Below are 19,060 nucleotides of genomic sequence, written 5' to 3'. Positions count from 1 at the left end.
TGATGTCTTTATTTTGGATTTTTTAATGCTGATATTGAACACTTAATTAGGTCAGATTGAATAGTTGTATTTTTAGATACTGGTATAGCCATTTAGGCCTACAGTTGTAATCCCAAGTCTTTAGACATTAACATTAGTGGCTTGAATATTTACTTGATTCGAGATCTATATAATTTTTTTTTTTTTCATTTACTTTAATTTTAATAGCTAAGAAGAACGTGTAGATCTATTGGCCTGCGTATATATCATTTCTTTTATTGAATGTTTTATTGAAGACTAGCACTCCTGAATACCTAAATATAACTTTCGATTCCAGATGTAAATGGTTTAAATAATTTATCAGATGTCTGTAAACCCATTTTCATAGTCCACTTTATTTTATTTTTTCGTGGTAAAATAAAGCAAGTGATAAGGGAATATATCTTCATGTTTGACATAAACCAAATGCTCTAGAACAGTAATACTAAAGCTCCTGGGTCACTGGTAATATTCGGCTTGATATCCTGCTAAGAACAGCTGCTCACCCAAAAAATTGGAGGGATTTGGTTATTCCAACTGTCACAGCATCCCTCCGACAAAGTCAAGGAACAGATGAAATTAGATTTATTTCCCTTTTTTATAGCAAACAAAATTAATTAATTAACACTGATTAATTAATTGATTAGTAAATTTTTTTTATGGATTCATGTCTTGGACAATGAATGATTGTGCAAAGTTTCAACCTGATCATGAGAATGGGAGAAATAACAAATAAATAACATTTTGACCAGACAGACAGAATGAGTTGATGTCAACTTTGTAATAAAAAAAGAAACACATAACTAACTAGATTGGTGTTAATGTTTCAATACATTTTATACAATTTTTAACATTTACAACACAAGATAACTCTAGCCAGTGACTGCATCACCATTACTCTGCCAACTCTGCAGTTCAAACACAAACATTATGTTTTACCATGTCCATCTCAAATATCTAAAGTTATAATTAGACAGCTGTATATTACTTGTGCAAGTTTCTTTAACACTTTTCTTGTATTAAATCTAAGACAGCAACTGAACAAAGGATGAAATAACAATGACACAGGTTTAATAGAATACACAAAACAAATCAGACAATCTGCATTTGTAGTACACAGCCATACTTAGTCCATTCATGTTCCATTCCAAATAGTGTACTGGTGCGCATCATAAGAACCACTGCAGGGGCAGAGTTGTTACATTATGTTGCTTTCCTTTTCTATCTAAGCTCTTTTTGGCAAAGTAAGACCATTTTGGCGCAAATTTTTTTGCCACATCAAATATGTCAAAAATAAATTTATACTAATCTAATGCAAAGCAAAATAAAAAGGTGTCCTTTACTTAAAACTGCAATTTGAAAGTCATCTGTTTCAGTAATGAATATATCACTAACACAAACTGATTTTAATAATGTTAATGTTGGTCTAAAGATCTTTTACTACATGAAAAAAAAAAGCACTGTTCTATAACTAAGTAAAACTTCTAAACTGAAATCTGTTAACAGTCATCTGATTATACAAATGTTCTAAATACTATCATGTATAAGTTGAGCATAAGGTTAGGATTTAATATCTTATCTTACACAGTAACATCAAGTGCATCATTCTAGATGGTAAGATAAGTACAACTGGACACTCCATTAGACTATTAAATAAACTTGAACTACTATGTAGAACACTCTGCTGTATCTTTGTGAATTGCTTGTGAAAGCTGAGACAAATAGCTTTGGAGGAAAAAAGAAAGTAAAATTAAAATAACTTAAGTAAAAGAAGTTAACTTACAATGTATTTACTATACTTTGAAACTAGTACTATAAAAAAAGTTTTTTTTAAAAGACGATTGCTCCTTTACACTGCTGACTGCCTTTGTAAGAGTGATTAGCTTACTCAAACATTTTACTACACCCCCCCCCCCCCCCCGACTGTGGGCAAAATGAGCTCTATTTATTTATACATCCTGAAAATTCTCTGACATATATTCAAAATGCGTGCGGTAGTTGAGTGGTAAAGCATTCAGCTTTCAACCTGAGGGTTCAGGGTTAGAATCCTTGTAAAGACTGGGATTTTGAATTTCGGGATTTTAGGAAACCTCTAAGTCCACCCAAATCTAATGGGTACCTGACATTAGTTGGGGAAAAGTAAAAGCAGTTGATTATTGTGCTGGCTACATGACACCTTCGTTAACTGAGGGCCACAGAAACAGATGATCTTTACATCATATGCCCTATAGATCACAAGGTCTGAATGGGGAACTTTATTTTTTGTATTATATGTTCAATGTATAGAATTTCTTCAACTTCAGACCAAATTGCTCAACCAATTATCTAATAATTCTTTCCCAAAGATAAATACAAACTGTTAAATTTCTAGGAAAATTGTTAGAGTTGTTTTCAAGATCTGTGTCATGAATTTGCAAGCTGAATAGAGGAATAGTAATATCTACTATATATATGTTTATAATTTGGTTAATTTGTAAAAATGAACAACATACTTTTTCTTTTTATTAGTCATTGTAAAAAATGTTTCTGTAATAATCTTTGACAACAAATATGATGATTTAAAAAATAAACATTAGTTGAAAGTCAAGTGAAGTTTACCTCAGTATATCTTTAGTTTCAAGATCTTCCAGTTTGTAAGGAACTTTATTCCATTGTCTGAAATGGCAATATTTCAGTGAGAATCTACGAGTGTCAGTTTGTTGCACATGTTCCTCAGAATCAAAAACCAGATTCTCTGCTTTCAGAACAACAAATGGAGCTCTTGCAAGAACCATCATAGTTCCCAGTTTGTTGATGCAGTTTCTACTATTGCAGTACACAGCTCCAATACTTTGAGAGTTTTTTCCATTCAATGCTGATTGCAATGGAAAAACTTTAACCTGCTTTAAGATATTACTGAAAAAATGACAACTATATTAGTGACTAATAACTGAAACTACTTTACATAAAAAAAAGTATTCATATAAGTTCAAGAACATATACACAATATACAATGCATATGGGAAATATATTGGGCCTTCATTATATAATGAAGCCAACAATTACAAGTGGAGGCTTGGTGGCTGAGTGGAAAGGCGCTTAACTTTTAAAGTGGGGGGTCCTGGGTTTGAAGCCTGGTTCAGGGCACCTCTGAGTTCACCCAACTCTAATGGGTACCTAACATTAGTTGGGGAAAAGTAAAGGTAGATAGATGTTGTGCTGGCCACATAACACCCTAGTTAACCATGGGCCATAGAAACAGATAACCTTTACATCATCTGCCTTATGGATTGCAAGATCTGAAAAGGATCTTTTTTTGTTTACACTTACAAGTATGACAATCACAAAATGCCATGGAGAAGATATTCCCAAAATTAGTATAGACCTATATATACAGTTTGGAAGGGAATACTTTATGCTTTTCTGTTTTGCAGTTTTAACACAGAGAAACCAAACAAAACAAAAAATTCAAGTTTTCTAGATGCATTAATTTGGTGGCCATTAAATAAATTTCATTCTGGGCTACTTTGTGCATTGACACAAGAAAAAAACAAAGAATCACTTAAAAATAGAAATGGGCATGGCATGTAACTCTGTAATGCAATATCATTTGACAAAGTGGAAATAAAAAAAAGAGTGAATTTACCAACAGTTTGACAGGTTTTGTGTTTCAGATTTTAACATGAACATCTAGTATTTAACTTTATTATCAGTCTTTGAGATTTGAATTAGAAAGTAAAAGATTTATTGCCATTACAAAACGTATACAGACCTATCCACAGCGACTCTATGTGATTGTAAAAAAACTTTCACATTTTTACTTTCAATGACTAGAGATTTACAATATGAGCACATCTGTAAAAGACAGAAAATAATTGGTATTCAAACATAGGCCATCAATATGGGAACCATAAAAAATGCAGCAAGGCAAACTGATTATCACTTAATGTATATTACAGGTCAAGGTCTCAATAACAAATGTCTTAAAAGTAGAAAGCTCTTGTAATGTATACAGCTGGGTCAGTGAGTAAGTTCCAACAATGAATGACAGATGAAAGAAGAGTGAAGAAATATCTATGAGTTCCTTGGCTAATTTTATGTTCTTTTCATTTATAGAAAGGCAAAGATGTGAATATAGTACAAAATATAATGACCTTAAAAAAAATCAAGACTTTAATTAATCTGGATAATCACATAAACAAATGTTTGTGACTATGAAGGAATAAAATTAAAATAACAAATTTCACTAAAAACATCAGTTGAAGCACAATTTAATGCAAATGTGTTTGGTAACTGATGTTATTTTCAGAATTAAGTTTAGTTTCATAATTTGATAGAAATTAATGAATTTAATGTCTCAGATGTATGAGGACTAAAAATTACATATAATCCTATACAAATTTACAAATCCAAAAAGAGCATAAAACTAAAATGCTATTTAACTTTAATTAGACAAATATAAGCATCCTTTGTCTGGGACCCTCAACTCAAGAATACATAAAGAAACAGATGCAAAGATGTTTGTTAAATATTTTACATGTTTCAGATGTTCCTTCAGAGTTTAAGATAATTTACTTCCTAGTCTAAACCTCCCCCAGGACAACAGGGAATGGGAGTGGGCAGGGTTTGAACCCCGGGCCATTGATAAATCAGAACGACAGTACAGCGCGCAAACCGCATGACCAGGCAGCCATTCCTCTATAATGAATGAATATTCACATTTAACTAGAATATTAAAATCACTAAACTTATAAAAACTCCAGGATAGAAGACTAAAAATGAAAGGAGCAATAATACTTAAAACAGTGAAGCATAATTTACAAATACATAAACACTGCGAATATTCAGAAAGGAAAAAAAGAACTGTTCTTATTCCATATGCTAGGATGAAATCTTAGTGCTCTTTATTCCTAAACGCCATTAGAGAATGGGACAAGTAGCCTGAATCAGACAGGCAAAACCAATGACTTAGAAGAGTTTAAGTCTCTAACATCTATGACCAGATTAACTTATGGATACATGTAGGAAATATTTTCTTCTTGTCTGAAATAACGTCTGTAATTTATAAGATCTTATGGATACATGTAGGAAATATTTATCTTCTTGTCTGAAATTATGTCTGTAATTTATAAGATAAGATAATAAAATGAATACCATTTTAAATGGAATTTCCTTTGATATACCAGTACCCATATCAAAAGAAATTTTGTCAGTATCTTTTAGAATTTTATCTTGTTGGCTTGTGTTTGATTCAGTTACTTTCTGAGGCGTCATTTTTGAAATATATCTAATTGCTTGCAACATCCACTTCCGCTTCTTTTGGTTGACTAACTCTTTATTGTAGCTTGCTTTTGTTGCTAACAGAATACATTTGCCACCTTTTTGTCTAGCTCTTCCTAAAAGAAAACAATGTAAATACAAATTCTAATTTTAAAAAAGTAAAAATTTGTTTGTTTTACATGTTTCGGATGTTCCTTCAGAGTTGAAGATAATTACTTCCTAGTCCAAACCTCCCGCAGGACGACGGGGGATGGGAGCGGGCAGGGTTTGAACCCGGGACCTTAGGAAGATCATTGATGACAAGCACAATGAGGAAAACAGTTGCATGGAAAATATTAATAGAAAATATTTAGATTTGGAAATAAAAGTGTGTGACATTGCCTTTTTATACAACTTGATGTGAAAAAAATGGCTATATTTGTGCATACAATATGCACACTAAATTTTGAAAACAAAAAGGTTTGCTTTCTGAGTACAAAAGTAGATTCTGTTCCTATTTCATGCATGATGGAGATAGTTAAATTTAATTAAAAATGAATGCTTTTTACCTTTACTTTTATTCCTTAGTCTGAGTTTGAGTTTTTCAGTTTTTTGGCACATCGGCACACTTAGGCCATGTCGTGCCTGTAATCCCTAAAAGGTTACTCTCCCTTCATACCACAAGAGCTAAATTTTATTTAGTTAAGTTATTAAAAACAAAAACTATTCACAGATAAAATAGTAAAGGTAGTGAAAATTTAATAATTTAGTAAAAATCTTTTGTAAATATTATATGTTCACAATTTCACAAATCAAATCTTCGTAGACAACCCCAGCTCCCAGACAAAGCCCAGTACCTTCCCAGTATCAACACTATCGAACAGTGTTTTTAAGTTGTATGCTCTAAAACATTTTCCCCTAATATCCTGGTATCTGGGGCAATCAATGATGATAACTGATATTATCTTTCAGGAATGTTTCCTGTAAGCAGACAGCTACAGGAGTCTCCGAGTCCATCAATAGCTGCATTTCCTCATAGTTGGCCTTGAGGCCTCTACAATTTCACTGCACAATCCTGGAAACCATGGCTTATTCTAAATGACCTACTTGGAGCTATTAGGCCTTGGGAGGCCCCTGGAGGGGTTTCCCTTTATTACAATGACCTTGGTATTTTTAGTCTTGGGTTTGGATGGACAGCTTTTTGTGGCGTCCTCCTTTTTCGTCTACGAGGTGTTTCTTGCCCAGACACAAATCTGTGGCAAATAGTTTTTCTTTTGTTTTGTTTTTTATCCATAGACATTTATTGTAGTTCGGCACCTGTGCTCCCACTCGCCATTGAGTCCAACAAGGGGACGAGCCATTTGGATGTCCAGAATGAGCCCGCCAGGGCTACATAGGTGCTATACTCAGTCAGCTGCCACACCGGACATGTGTCTGATACAGTCGCCCCCTGATTGACCCTCCAGCCACTGCCCTCCAGCATAGGTCGAAGGCCTATGCTGGTAGCTCAGCGTGACCAGCCGGTTGACCCAGAGCGAGCCATCTGGGCCCCAGGTCTAGAGGAACTTAGAGCCAAAGTACAGTGTTGTGGTGGTTTATCCTCAGATAGTAACCCACTCAAATACCAGGATCTCTTTATCCCCCCTTACCCGTCTTTTATTTTGTCCTCCCATTGCTTTCTCTGTCTGCCTCTTCTTCTTTTTCCTGGTACTGTTCCCTGAAGGAAGGAGCCCCGAAAATCTTGTAATAGGGCCATAGATTTTAAGCTTGCGTTTTTTTTACAATAGTTAGCAGGTCGTCATGGTTTTATGATGCGGTCTTTGAGTGTCTTTGTTCAAAGACATTCAAAGTATGCTTTTAGTTGTTTTTTTAAGTTTCCCACATGACAGATGGACAGCATAACAATTATAGAAGCTTTTTCATAACCGAGTTCACTAAAAAGATATTTCCATTCAATAGTAATCAATTATCCTTATTATTCCAGCCCACCCTGTAGTTACATAATATTTTCTATATTTTTATCTATTCTTATTATGATTATTTTATATTACAGTTACCTTTTCTCTGCAATGATGTGACTTCATTCCCAACATGGTTATAAATAATGACTAGACTACAGGCAGGTATATCTAATCCTTCATCACAAACACTGGTAGCAACAAGCAGCCTAACTTGCCCTGAACCAAATAGTTGAATGATTTCTTCTTGTTCCGACTGACTCAAACCTGAGTGATATACAAATGTTTGCACTGATACTATTAAAAGATAAATGAATTGAAAACTAATTATATATACTCACAACCACGGAATGTCCCATTTAAAGCTCAACTTAATTACTAATACCTATCATCATTTATGTCTTCTTTTGTTTGTTATAATCACATATCATTTAAACAAATGTGTCATATTCTAGACAGCCAATTGACCAGTAAGTCATTATCTAATCAACAATATATTTTAGGTAGAAAAAAATACATTTTTATTTTATTTAACAAGGATAAAAGATGAATGAAGCAATGATTCTCTAAGTCAAAGTCTTGTCTGGCTTGTAGGAGAAGGGGAGAGGAGGATCTAAATAATTCTTTTTTTTTTGCTCCTTTTCATACCTAATAATTTTTTGATACCTTTGAATTTTTGTTTCATTATTGACTGACACTTTCAGATCTTGCAATCTATGGGGGCAGATAATCTAAATCTCATCTGTTTCTATGGCTGATAGTTAACATTGGAGTCATGTGGCCAGCACAATGACCAACCACCTTTAATTAACTAATGTATGTCATGTATATAAATAGACTCATGGGCAGCCTAAAAAAATGACAGTTATGAAAATAAAATCACAATCTTCGCCAGGATTCCAGCTCCAAACCTCTCCTTTCAGAAGCCAACTGCTTTAACACTGGGTCAGCTATTGAGTAATGAATAAAAACACTACACAAGAGAAGGATGCATAGAAGCTAGTAAGAAATATTCTTTAATAGTTATAGAAAGAGATTCTAGTCAAGGTAAAAGACAGAGAGGAATGGATTCAGATTAAGTGTGGTGCCCTAATGATTCAACAGACTAAGGGATAGGTGAAGGTTAATGTTCTGTTCTATGGATTAATAGACAACAACCAAGCAGTCTATTTTTTTTTTTTTTTGTTATTTTTAGAAGCAGTCTTTTTAGTTTTGTTAATTTAAAAAGACAAATTATTTATCCTACCTCTATGATTTAACATGGAGGCTGTCCCAATAAAAGCTCTAGCTCGAAGTGGGCTGAGATCTCCACACTGATTGATCCAAGATGTTAGTGACTCTGTCATAGCTCTGGTCCGAACAAAAACAATGCCACACGAAGTGGAATCTTTCAAAACAAGATTCTCCATTAATTTTTCTTTCAAGATGTTAAGATTTTGACTTTCAGAATCTTCTTTATGTTCCAGTAATTGTTTGATGTCTGTAAACATAAATATTTTCATAGCATTGTTTAAATCAAATAAAATGTATCCTTCTAACATATAAGATAAGATAAGATAATTTTTATTGATCCAATCTAATGGAGATTCAGTTTGACTACAATTGACAAGCTCAGCGAAACTACTGTACAAAAACAATATTGATTAAAAATTCAAACAACATTCACAAAGGAAACAGATACACACTCACAACCAGCGCTTTATGAATTTGACTTCTATGTACTTCTCGATGACGACAGCTGATCTTGTAACACTCTGACCAAAAGTGGGATAAAGGAGTTTTTAAATCTTTCAGTTTTAGTCCTAATGGAAAGGAGACTTTGCTTTATCCAAGCTAACAAATAATTATAGATCCTAGTGCCACAATAGTTACTGGCATATTTTTTTCTTCTACCATTCTTTTCTTTACATGACCAAAATAAAGAAGATAAACAAGTCTACAGGCTATTAGAGCTTGGCATAAAAATGAATAACTTTTTGTTTGTTTTGTCAATAGAAAAAATTAAGAGTAAATTATATTGATATAAATTACATAAATTATACTGGTTTAAAAAATGTTTTTTTTTAAATAAAAAATACTTATAGTGAATTAATGCTGTACATAGGAAGTAAAAATGAAACAAAAAGGAGAATAGTATTTTATTATATAACAATAAATTATCACTTACTTAAAAAACTCTCATAGTAAATAATTTCTTCAGTGGCTGAATCTTTACTTTTTCTATATTTTCCCAAATAATTAGCTAAAAACTGTAAAACATCCTTGATATGGACAAGAATAAGCATTTCAACAGCAATGTTGTAGGCCTGTCAATAAAAAAATTTAAGAAGATAAAAAAAAAAACAGCAACTAATGTGTTGTTTTCTCCTTGTGATTTATTTCATGGTCTATGAAATGCACCTGTGACAGGCACCATCCTCTTTTGTACAACTCTTTTGAAAGGTTTGAATGAAACATGTTGTTAGAAACTAGATTTCACAAAAAATGTTGAAGTTATTTATTTCAAAATTTAATTTTAGATTCTACTTCACATTGCAGAAGTCCGTGACCTTTGACCTTGCTTCTCCACTTTACTCCCTCCACACTGAATTAAACAAACAACCTATAAATATCTGACAAATTCAAAAGACTTACTAGTAGGTAATCAGCAATGGTCATTATATTGGTCACATATTTAGTGTGCAGTGGGTCAGAAGGTTTGATTAATCTGGTTCTGGTGAAGACATCCATTGCCCACTGCCCATACTGTGGACTTAATTGATCTTTTGGCCTGCTACAAACAAGTGTTTCAAGACATTCAATGTCTGCAATTAAAGTAGTAGTCATATTTAGTTTGTAATAGTTATAGACAATAAATCAGAACCGCATACAAGTTAAGGAGTAAATAGTTAAGCTCTCGCCATTAGCATGGAAACACTATGCATGAAACACTATGCATGAAACACTATGCATGAAACACTATGCATGAAACACTATGCATGAAACACTATGCATGAAACACTATGCATGAAACACTATGCATGAAAAACTATGCATGAAACACTATGCATGTTGCAATGTAATTCAGATACAGAGTTTTTATTTGTGGTTGCAATTAAGAAATCTTTTTTTTTTAATCCTTAATTTTACAAATATTGAATCTCTCAACCTACAATGGATGTCAATATTGTAAAATGAAAAAAAAAAAATCCTACAAGATGTGATTAAAAATAGATTAATATAACCAATAAGATTATATTATAATAATAAGAACTTTTGAATACTGAATGAGATTTTTACAAAACTTACTAAATTGAAAAAAAAATGGTGCATTTTGTTACTTAATAGTCTGTTGGTTATTGTATACAAATTATTTTTAAGTTATCAACAGAAAGATTAGGATACTGATAGTATAAATTGTAATAGCCATATATTTCTTTAAAATTAGATTTTTCTATAAAAAAAAAGCATACACTAACTACTTTTATGAAAATTGCAAAGCTTTTTTTTTTATTAATAACTAAGTTATTTTACATTGGTTTTGACCAATTTAAAGATAATTGATTATCTTTGAGTAAACAAATTCAACATGAAGCTTAGACTCTGGAGGCAGATCCTTAAAAAATATTGAGGCCTGTAAACAAATTATTGTATTAGAGTATAGAACAGGTCTGTGAAAGGCCATAAAAGCTGTCAGTCAATTGCTTTTAGATTTCAAATTAATTTCCCAGGAAATTTAAGAAAGGTAAGAAACCCCAAATCTGGCCTTGAACAAAAAAAAAAAGATATAGAAAAAAGAAGAAGTCAACCTAGAAGATAGGATCACAATATCACTTAATGGATCTGCTTATTGTCTGCAGATCATATCTGATGGTATTGATTTATGTACAAACAACAGTCACATATTTTATACCTTAAGCATCTGAGAAGGCTGAGGAGCACCTTAGCTAAATCATAATGTGAAAGCTTCTAGCACAGATTTTTCAATAAATCTGTAAAGGCTAAGCCAATTTAATTCTTTTTTTCTTTTCCAAAATCTTTCAACGTTTCATTAAATACATATCTATTGGCCTGGGCTAACTATTTCAATTATGAGAAACTGTATCCCCACAAGTCAGACATATAAATTTATTGTACCAGTATGCCAAATACTATTTACCTTTGCTGTTATAGTCAAGTCTTTCCTCAAGCTTTGACATCTGTTTCTTGAGCTCTTTAACTATGTCCATGTTACTGGTGTCAGACAACAAATGTAGCTCTGAAACAATATACACATAATATTAGTACCAAGCAACAGAAACAATATTTGCAAATAAGTTGAAAGATTTAAAGCAATTTATTTCAAATAAACAAGAAACAAATTATGCTGACAAAGAAAGAACTGTGTATAAGTATTTGAGGAAATAAGGGATATTTTAAAGTTTTTAAATCTTTCAGTATGAAATTGAAACTAGAAAAAAAAAAACAAGAATAATCACCCAAAGGCAACTTTCAAGAAACAGTTCAAAGACTCTAAGGACACTAGGATCAGGCCAACACATATTTTAGAAAAGGATATAATACCTAAATCAGTGATGGGCAAACTATGACCCGTGGGCCAAATCCGGCCTGCCAAGAAGTTTTATCTGGACTACCACATATTAAGTTTTCACAATGTTACTCAAGAGTTTTCTTGCATATGTAGTGATCTAGTTAGAGAGTATGTTAGTTTTGTAGATAAATATTTTGTGTATTGTTTTTAGACAGTAAAAGTAGTGACAGACAGACAAATGGCATTGCAGAAAACGCGAACATGGAGAACAAGATGGCTAGAGCTTAGAGAAGGTTGAATAGTGCTAAAGACGGATAAGAAAATGAGGGATAGGGAGACAAGACAGCATCCCATTTGTAAATAAATGCATCAGATGAATTATACGGAAGTCTTGAGTTTGTCTATCATTTTAACTGTAATGTTCCTAGGCTAGTTAAGACTGGTTGAGTGAAATATTACTGGACTTGCACAGCACACAATATCCTAGCCAGGACAATGTGTTCCTTAAGGGAGCAACAAGAGTTCCAAACATTTTTCATTAAATATGTGGAAGGTCTAGGAATTCTGAAAGTACCTGCATCAAGAAAAGGTAACTTTATGAAAGATAGAGCTCCAAATATAAGGAAAATATTAGGAATTGGAATTGTCAATGTAAACCATTCCAAGGATGATATTGTTTTCCTGCACTGCACCATATATCAAGACATCCTTTCTAAAACTGACTATTGACTGTTCCATGAATTCCTTAATTATATGCAATCTGAACAATCCAATATGTTTTACTATATGAAAGTAAAATAACTTAATGCAGGACACAGTGAGCGATTTTGAGAGTTTGGGAACTAACAAAATGAAACATTTATCACTGTGAAAATTTTGGCTGTAGAATGTGAAATATTTTAAAATTGTGCATGGCGCTATGATTTTGCATTTTCCCAGATCTACTCTGTCAAATAAACAAATTTAAAATAATTATATCAGGGAAAATCAATTTTATCAATATCTGGGGCCACATTAATGGTTTCAAACAACAACTTCTATTTAGAAATCAATTAGCTAACATTCCCTAATCGTAGTGAAGGAAGACAGACTTTGGTTTTATGAAGATAACTCGATAACTTCATGGCAAATTTGAAAAAAAGATTTAAAAAATTCGCTTTCTGGACTCTCAATAGTCTCAGGTTCATATCATGTCCACTGCCGGTCGTCTCAATGGTCCCGGGTTCATATCATGCCCACTGCCATCCCCTGTTGTCCTGCTGGAGCTTTGGACTAGGAAGTAGATTATTTTTAATTCTAAAGGAGATCCAAAAAATGTAAAACATTTTATAATGAAATCTAGTTTCCTAAATTTAATTTCTCATGCTCAGAGAGTGTGAGCAAAGCAACTTCTTGTATTTATGAGCAGACTAGAACAATCTGTGTCAGCAATAGATTGATAAGGAAGACCTCAATGTACTCTTAAGAATAACAGCCAATTGGAACCAATGCAGGAATATTATCTAAACATTTGCAGTTTAAACTAATAGATTTTGGGATTAACATTATTTTGATAGCCTTAGATTAAATGCAAAATTTCTGAATTTTCATATGATGGCCTGCCAAAACATTTCCTTTAATTTTTGGCCTGCTCCTAAATAAGTTTGCTCATCACTGACCTAAACTGTAGTTTTGCTGCTGGCATATAATTAAATATAATTTTACACAGATACAAATAAAATAGGAAAAAAAAAAGGGGGGGGGGTACGTTACAATTTTTTAACATTAAATACACTATATCCTGGTTTATGTGAAAATCATTTAATTTTTGAAATAACCAAACCCAGAAAACTGCAGCCTTCAAAAGGAACTAAGACTTCGTACATCAAGTAAAAGAGCATTTTTTTTTTAAAAGCAAATGACTAAAATATGTTATATACAGAAAGCACTACACTTCTATTTTAACAAATATCAATTTCAAGCTGGGCTCTCTACCTTTAACATCTATCAACATTATTCTTTCTTTGTTCATTTATAGCTATGTTCTCAATACCAATCTTAGAACAAATAAATATGCTGATAGCATGAGACAATCTAGTGGAGAAATCCAGTAATTTATCTCACCCTCTTCAGGCTCATTCACATCTGCTTTCAGCTGTGCTTCATATTTCACCACTGTTGATACTTTTTCAGCATCAAGATTTGCGCAGACTTTTAGAATGTTTTTCACAGCTTCCACAAAAATCTTTGCCTTTCCGATACTGATGGATGCAGTGAGACCAATAATCTAATCGAGGACAGAAGGAAACAGTGCAAATCTAATAAAATAATTAAAATTATGTTGTTTAAAAAAAAATGTATTAATATAAAATATAAAAAAATAAATAAAAAAATAATATAAAACAAGTGAAAAACATCACATAAAAAGTTATATTACTCTTCACAAATTAAAGGTCCTCATTTTGATAGGAAGTTTAGGATTAAATCAAAGAGTTTGATAAGGTTTGTGTAATTACTAACATTAGTTCAAACAGATGTCAGAGGTATTACTGTGAGATTTAGTTTTATACTATCTTACATTAGAGACCGCATCACAAATGAAGAGACTAGAGACAGGGCTACCACAGATTGGACCTCATGATGACCTGCTAATTATTGTAAAAAAAAAAAAGCAAACTAAAGCGCTATGGCCATATTAGAAGGTCATCAAGTCTTGTAAAAAAGGAAGAGTCTTCTTCTTCATCTTCCAGCCAGCTTTATCCCGCTGAGCTGTGAGCTTTTTTTGCAAACTGTGCCAAGGAAAAATAGTGTGCTGTTTTCTTCAGTTGTTCAGCACGGCCAAGGAAAAGTCAGACAGAGAAAGCGATGGGAAGACAAGATAAAAGAATGGTCAAAGACAGAGAGGAATAGAGATGGTTGACAAATCTTGTGTGGTGCCCCAGCGGTCCAACATATTAAGGGATAGGCGGTGACATCAAATGTAGACAACAAAAATTCATTTCAAGTCAATTCAAACAGTTTAAGATATAGAAAATGTATAGGTTGTTTTTTTTTAATCCCAACCTAGATTTGTGAACCAAAAGCAGATCTGAAGATGTCTTCACATTATACAAATAAATCCCTATAACTGAAGTCTCAATTGAAGTCACAACTCATTAGCAGGAAAGCACAGAACCAAATGTTTTTGAAATTTTTAAAAAATATATTTTTCGATTCATTATAAAAACTTTTGACAAAACAACAACTACAAGGGGAAACTACTTTGCAAAAGGATCCAGAAAACTAAATAGTAGGAGAAAAAAGTGTAGTCACTTATGTTTGGTATGGTTTTTAAAGAACACATCTATCCTCTTTGGCTATCTTTAGAGAAGCCATGGTTATCTATAACTTAACTTATAACCTAATTTATAAACTTATTGTCAGCCTAAGTGCTGAATGTTACACTTCTCTAAATTTATTGTCTTTTAAAATAGTGTTTGTGTGATGTAAAAGAAAATTTATTAAATAAACTTTGTAAAAACTTCAGCCAAATCTGATGAATCGACTACCTCTGGGCCTCATCGTTTTGGTTCTAATAATCAGCAGGTTTGATTAACTAGATTCAACTATATAACTGAATTCATTTTAATACATTAGGTTTCATTTTAAATAAAGGGCTGGTCAAATTAACTGGTAGTCCAACTAACCAAAGTCAATAGTAATACCTAGCACATAAGCCTACCTGTGGTAAACTGACTTTTGATTCCTCTGCATTGCTTTGTTTCTTAGCTTTCAAATAGAAAGACATAAGGTTGAGATAAGGTTCCTTCTTATGAGTATGATGACATTCATCAAACACAAGCACGGAAAAGTCACTGATATGTAAATAGGATTTTCTGAAATGGTTCTCTAGTATTTTGGGAGTCATAACCACTACATCATAGCCAGACAAAATCATATTTAGACTCATACTGTAGTCATTCTCACTGGTCACCTGTAGGACCTGTGGGTAAAAGAAATTTAAAAAAAAAGCTTGTTTCATATTTTTGTAAGTTAGAGCAATATATAATAAAGTTGTATATTATGAAATGAAAGAAATAAAACAGCTATACCAATAATATTCCTACTTGAAATGCAATGATAAAAGACTGCTGATGAAATTCAATATAGTAAAGATAATGATAATATTTAATGTACACTGTATAGAATATACATCAACATAATCTTTTTTACATACAACAATAACAATGTTCACATATTACATAGAGTAAAAAAATGAATGATTTGGTCTTTAGCAATAGGTTAACTATTAGCTTAATGAATTCCAGGATATTAAATGCCAATTTAATAACCAAGGCCTTGGACACTTGTGAAAATAAAAAGACGTGATCTATGAATGTTTCTGAAATGAGCTGAGATATTTTGTGTTTCCTTCACACACAAAATGGGAGGTGCGGTGGCAAAGTGGTAAAGCACTTGACTTCCGAACTGGAGATCATTTGCTTAAATCCTGATGAAGATTTTTAAGGCGTCTCTGAGTCCACCCAGCTCTAATGGGTACCTGACATTAGTTGGGGAAAAGTAAAGGCGGTTAGTTTGTGTGCTGGCCACATAAGACCCTCGTTAACTGTGGGCCACAGAAACTGATGACCTTTACATCATCTGCCCTATAGACTGCATGGTCTGAAAGGGGAACTGTAATGAAACAACAAATACTAGTATAATAGTATATATAGTATAGTATACATGGCTTTAATCGACAAAATTAGACTACAGTAAACAGTGAATGAAACCAGCACGTCTCACATAACACTGATGAAGTACTATAAACACACACGCACTTGACATGAAACACACACACACACCGGACATGACCTTCTGACACGCAGGACGCACGTAGAAAATGAACAATTCAGTTACACTACAGGAACTTTTTAGTTTTTTTAAAATGACATGCCAGTAATGAACATTGATGCAACAATTAATAAATACTTTTGAATATACCTTATATTTATCCTGTAAATAATATGTTATCCTTGAGTACTGTTGTTTTACCAGAGGAATTGTTGTAGCGAAAAATGCAACTGGTTTCTTAGTTCCTACAAATAGACAATTCATTTATCATGTAATACAAGGGAATAGATTAAGTTTAATATCTACAATAATAAAAATGGGTTTAAAAAACAAAAGTTTTCATTATCATTTCTAATAAGAAAGTTATCTATCTTCACATTGACAATGCTTGTGTTTGAGACAAAACATTACTGAAGAGTGCATTTTTTTTGGCTTTGTAGGCCCATTAAAAACACATAATAAATATAGAAAAATAACAACATAAAAATTTACATACAAAGCATACCAAAAACATACATTAAAAAAACAAACTAAAAGTAAAAAAAAAAAGCAATAAAACAATCAAAGCAGTAAAATATAAGTATTAAAAATCTTGAGACTATAGAAAATAAATGCAAGATATTTATTTCAAGCTTGTAATGCTAACTGAAACCTACTTCTTCTCTCTAGATGTTTTAATATAATGTATATTGCAACAATTGTTTTTCCTGACCCAGTAGGTGCATAGATAATGGTGTTCTTTCCCTTGACTGCATGGTTTGTCAACTCTAATTGGTAATCTTTTAAAGCCAAAACTCTTCTTTCTGAAAGTATATTAGAAAAGTTTTTTTTCATCAAATGAATTCAGAAAAAAAATATATATATAGGATACACATAGTGTTTACATGTACATTAATACAAAATGCTTTGGAATAAAAATAAATGTTCAATATGCGCTTGTATTACTAAAGTTGTAATATCAAAAAAACAAAACAATCCACTCCAAGAAATGTATGTGATGATGACTGTATTGACTCTCATTTATGAAAGATTTATTGTGACTGAACAGGGCAATGGGCAGACTTTGACAAAGTTCTTACAACAAAATATTTAATCTTGCTGATTAAATAAGACATTTTTCCTCCTTGAATTTTTGAAGAAAGTAAAATGGCTGAAGCAACTGCAGAAATATTCAAATTAGGCAACTTCTTGAGGTTACTGGATTTTATTTGTCCATAAATTTCATCAAAGATCCTATGCAGCTACAAATAAAAGATTTTAGTGCATTAGATACACTTTTTAACAAAGACATTTCTTAAAAGTATTCGATTGCTTGTGCAAAGTTAATAGAAACTACGAAGGTTTTTGAAATCCTCACAGAAATGATTTCCCAAGAGATATACTTTTTTGAGCATGTGTTCTCAACCAGGGAGCACAAATATAGGTAGGAAGATGTACCGAGAAAACATCTTGATAGGTAGGAAGATATACTGAGAAAACATCTCAAAAAGGAAGATGTACTAAGAAAACATCTCAATAGATAGAAAGATGTACTGAGAAAACATCTCAATAGGTAGGAAGATGTACTGAAAAAACATCTCAATAGGTAGGAAGATGTAATGAGGAAACATCTCAATAGGTAGGAAGATGTACTAAGAAAACATCTCAAAAGGAAGATGTACTGAGAAAACATCTTGATAGGTAAGAAGATGTTGATTTGATTTGATTTGTTGATTTGAGGCACATCGGCACAATTTAGGCCATGTCGTGCCTGCTGTCCCTTAAGGACTACTCTCTCTCTAAACAACAAGGGCCAGATTCTATACAGTCATATAATTAAAATTAAGGTCTATTCACAGTTAAAATAGTAAAGGTAGTAAAAATTTAAATATTTGGTAAAAATCTAATGTAAATAGTGCATGTTCACAAATTCAGAAATCAGATCTTCGTAGATAGCCCCACTTCCCGAATAAAGCCCAGTACCTTCCCAGGGTCGACATTATTAAATAGTGTTTTTAGATTAGTGGCTCTAAAATGTTTCGCCCTGACATCCTGGTATCTGGGGCAATCAACGAGGATATGTTCCACGGTGAGGCGAGAGTCACAGTACTCGCAAAGTGGGGGCTCCTCTCTCTTCAGTACAGTAAGAAGATGTACTAAGAAAACATCTCAAAAGGAAGATGTACTGAGAAAACATCTTGATAGGTAAGAAGATGTACTGAGAAAACATCTTGAAAGGAAGATGTACTGAAAAAACATCTTGATAGGTAAGAAGATGTACTGAGAAAACATCTTGAAAGGAAGATGTACTGAGAAAACATCTTGAAAGGAAGATGTACTGAGAAAACATCTTGAAAGGAAGATGTACTGAGAAAACATCTTGAAAGGAAGATGTACTGAGAAAACATCTTGAAAGGAAGATGTACTGAGAAAACATATCAAAAGGAAGATGTACTGAGAAAACATCTCAATAGGAGGAATAGATGAAATATACTTTCAACTCAAAATTGATATGCTCAAATCAGCAAGCATTCCGTTACTTATA

At 32.6% G+C, this 19,060-nt stretch overlaps 1 protein-coding gene across 5 annotated transcripts in view; it reads right to left on the bottom strand.

Moving 5' to 3' along the window:
* Nucleotides 1–822: 822 nt before the first annotated feature.
* The window catches only part of LOC106068471 (antiviral innate immune response receptor RIG-I-like), a 30,350-nt gene continuing 12,112 nt past the window's right edge, over nucleotides 823–19,060 (bottom strand). For 4 of the 5 annotated variants that reach the window (XM_013227836.2, XM_013227837.2, XM_056010231.1 and 1 more), the window contains 13 exons: nucleotides 17,193–17,339; nucleotides 16,687–16,781; nucleotides 15,425–15,685; nucleotides 13,828–13,990; nucleotides 11,353–11,451; nucleotides 9,849–10,018; nucleotides 9,382–9,520; nucleotides 8,461–8,694; nucleotides 7,314–7,481; nucleotides 5,152–5,393; nucleotides 3,770–3,852; nucleotides 2,617–2,913; nucleotides 823–1,743 (listed from right to left, as the gene is read on the bottom strand). In XM_013227836.2, the coding sequence (XP_013083290.2) occupies nucleotides 1,686–1,743; nucleotides 2,617–2,913; nucleotides 3,770–3,852; nucleotides 5,152–5,393; nucleotides 7,314–7,481; nucleotides 8,461–8,694; nucleotides 9,382–9,520; nucleotides 9,849–10,018; nucleotides 11,353–11,451; nucleotides 13,828–13,990; nucleotides 15,425–15,685; nucleotides 16,687–16,781; nucleotides 17,193–17,339 (2,156 nt within the window). In that variant the 3' untranslated portion in view covers nucleotides 823–1,685. The remainder of the gene's footprint in view (nucleotides 1,744–2,616; nucleotides 2,914–3,769; nucleotides 3,853–5,151; nucleotides 5,394–7,313; nucleotides 7,482–8,460; nucleotides 8,695–9,381; nucleotides 9,521–9,848; nucleotides 10,019–11,352; nucleotides 11,452–13,827; nucleotides 13,991–15,424; nucleotides 15,686–16,686; nucleotides 16,782–17,192; nucleotides 17,340–19,060) is intronic. The other variant, XM_013227838.2, reaches the window with a different exon arrangement.

The sequence above is a fragment of the Biomphalaria glabrata genome, chromosome 1, assembly GCF_947242115.1.
Source record: "Biomphalaria glabrata chromosome 1, xgBioGlab47.1, whole genome shotgun sequence".
In the NCBI taxonomy this organism is placed as follows: domain Eukaryota; kingdom Metazoa; phylum Mollusca; class Gastropoda; family Planorbidae; genus Biomphalaria; species Biomphalaria glabrata.
Note: the sequence above shows the minus strand (reverse complement) of the source record. Positions and strands in the feature narration are given on the sequence as shown.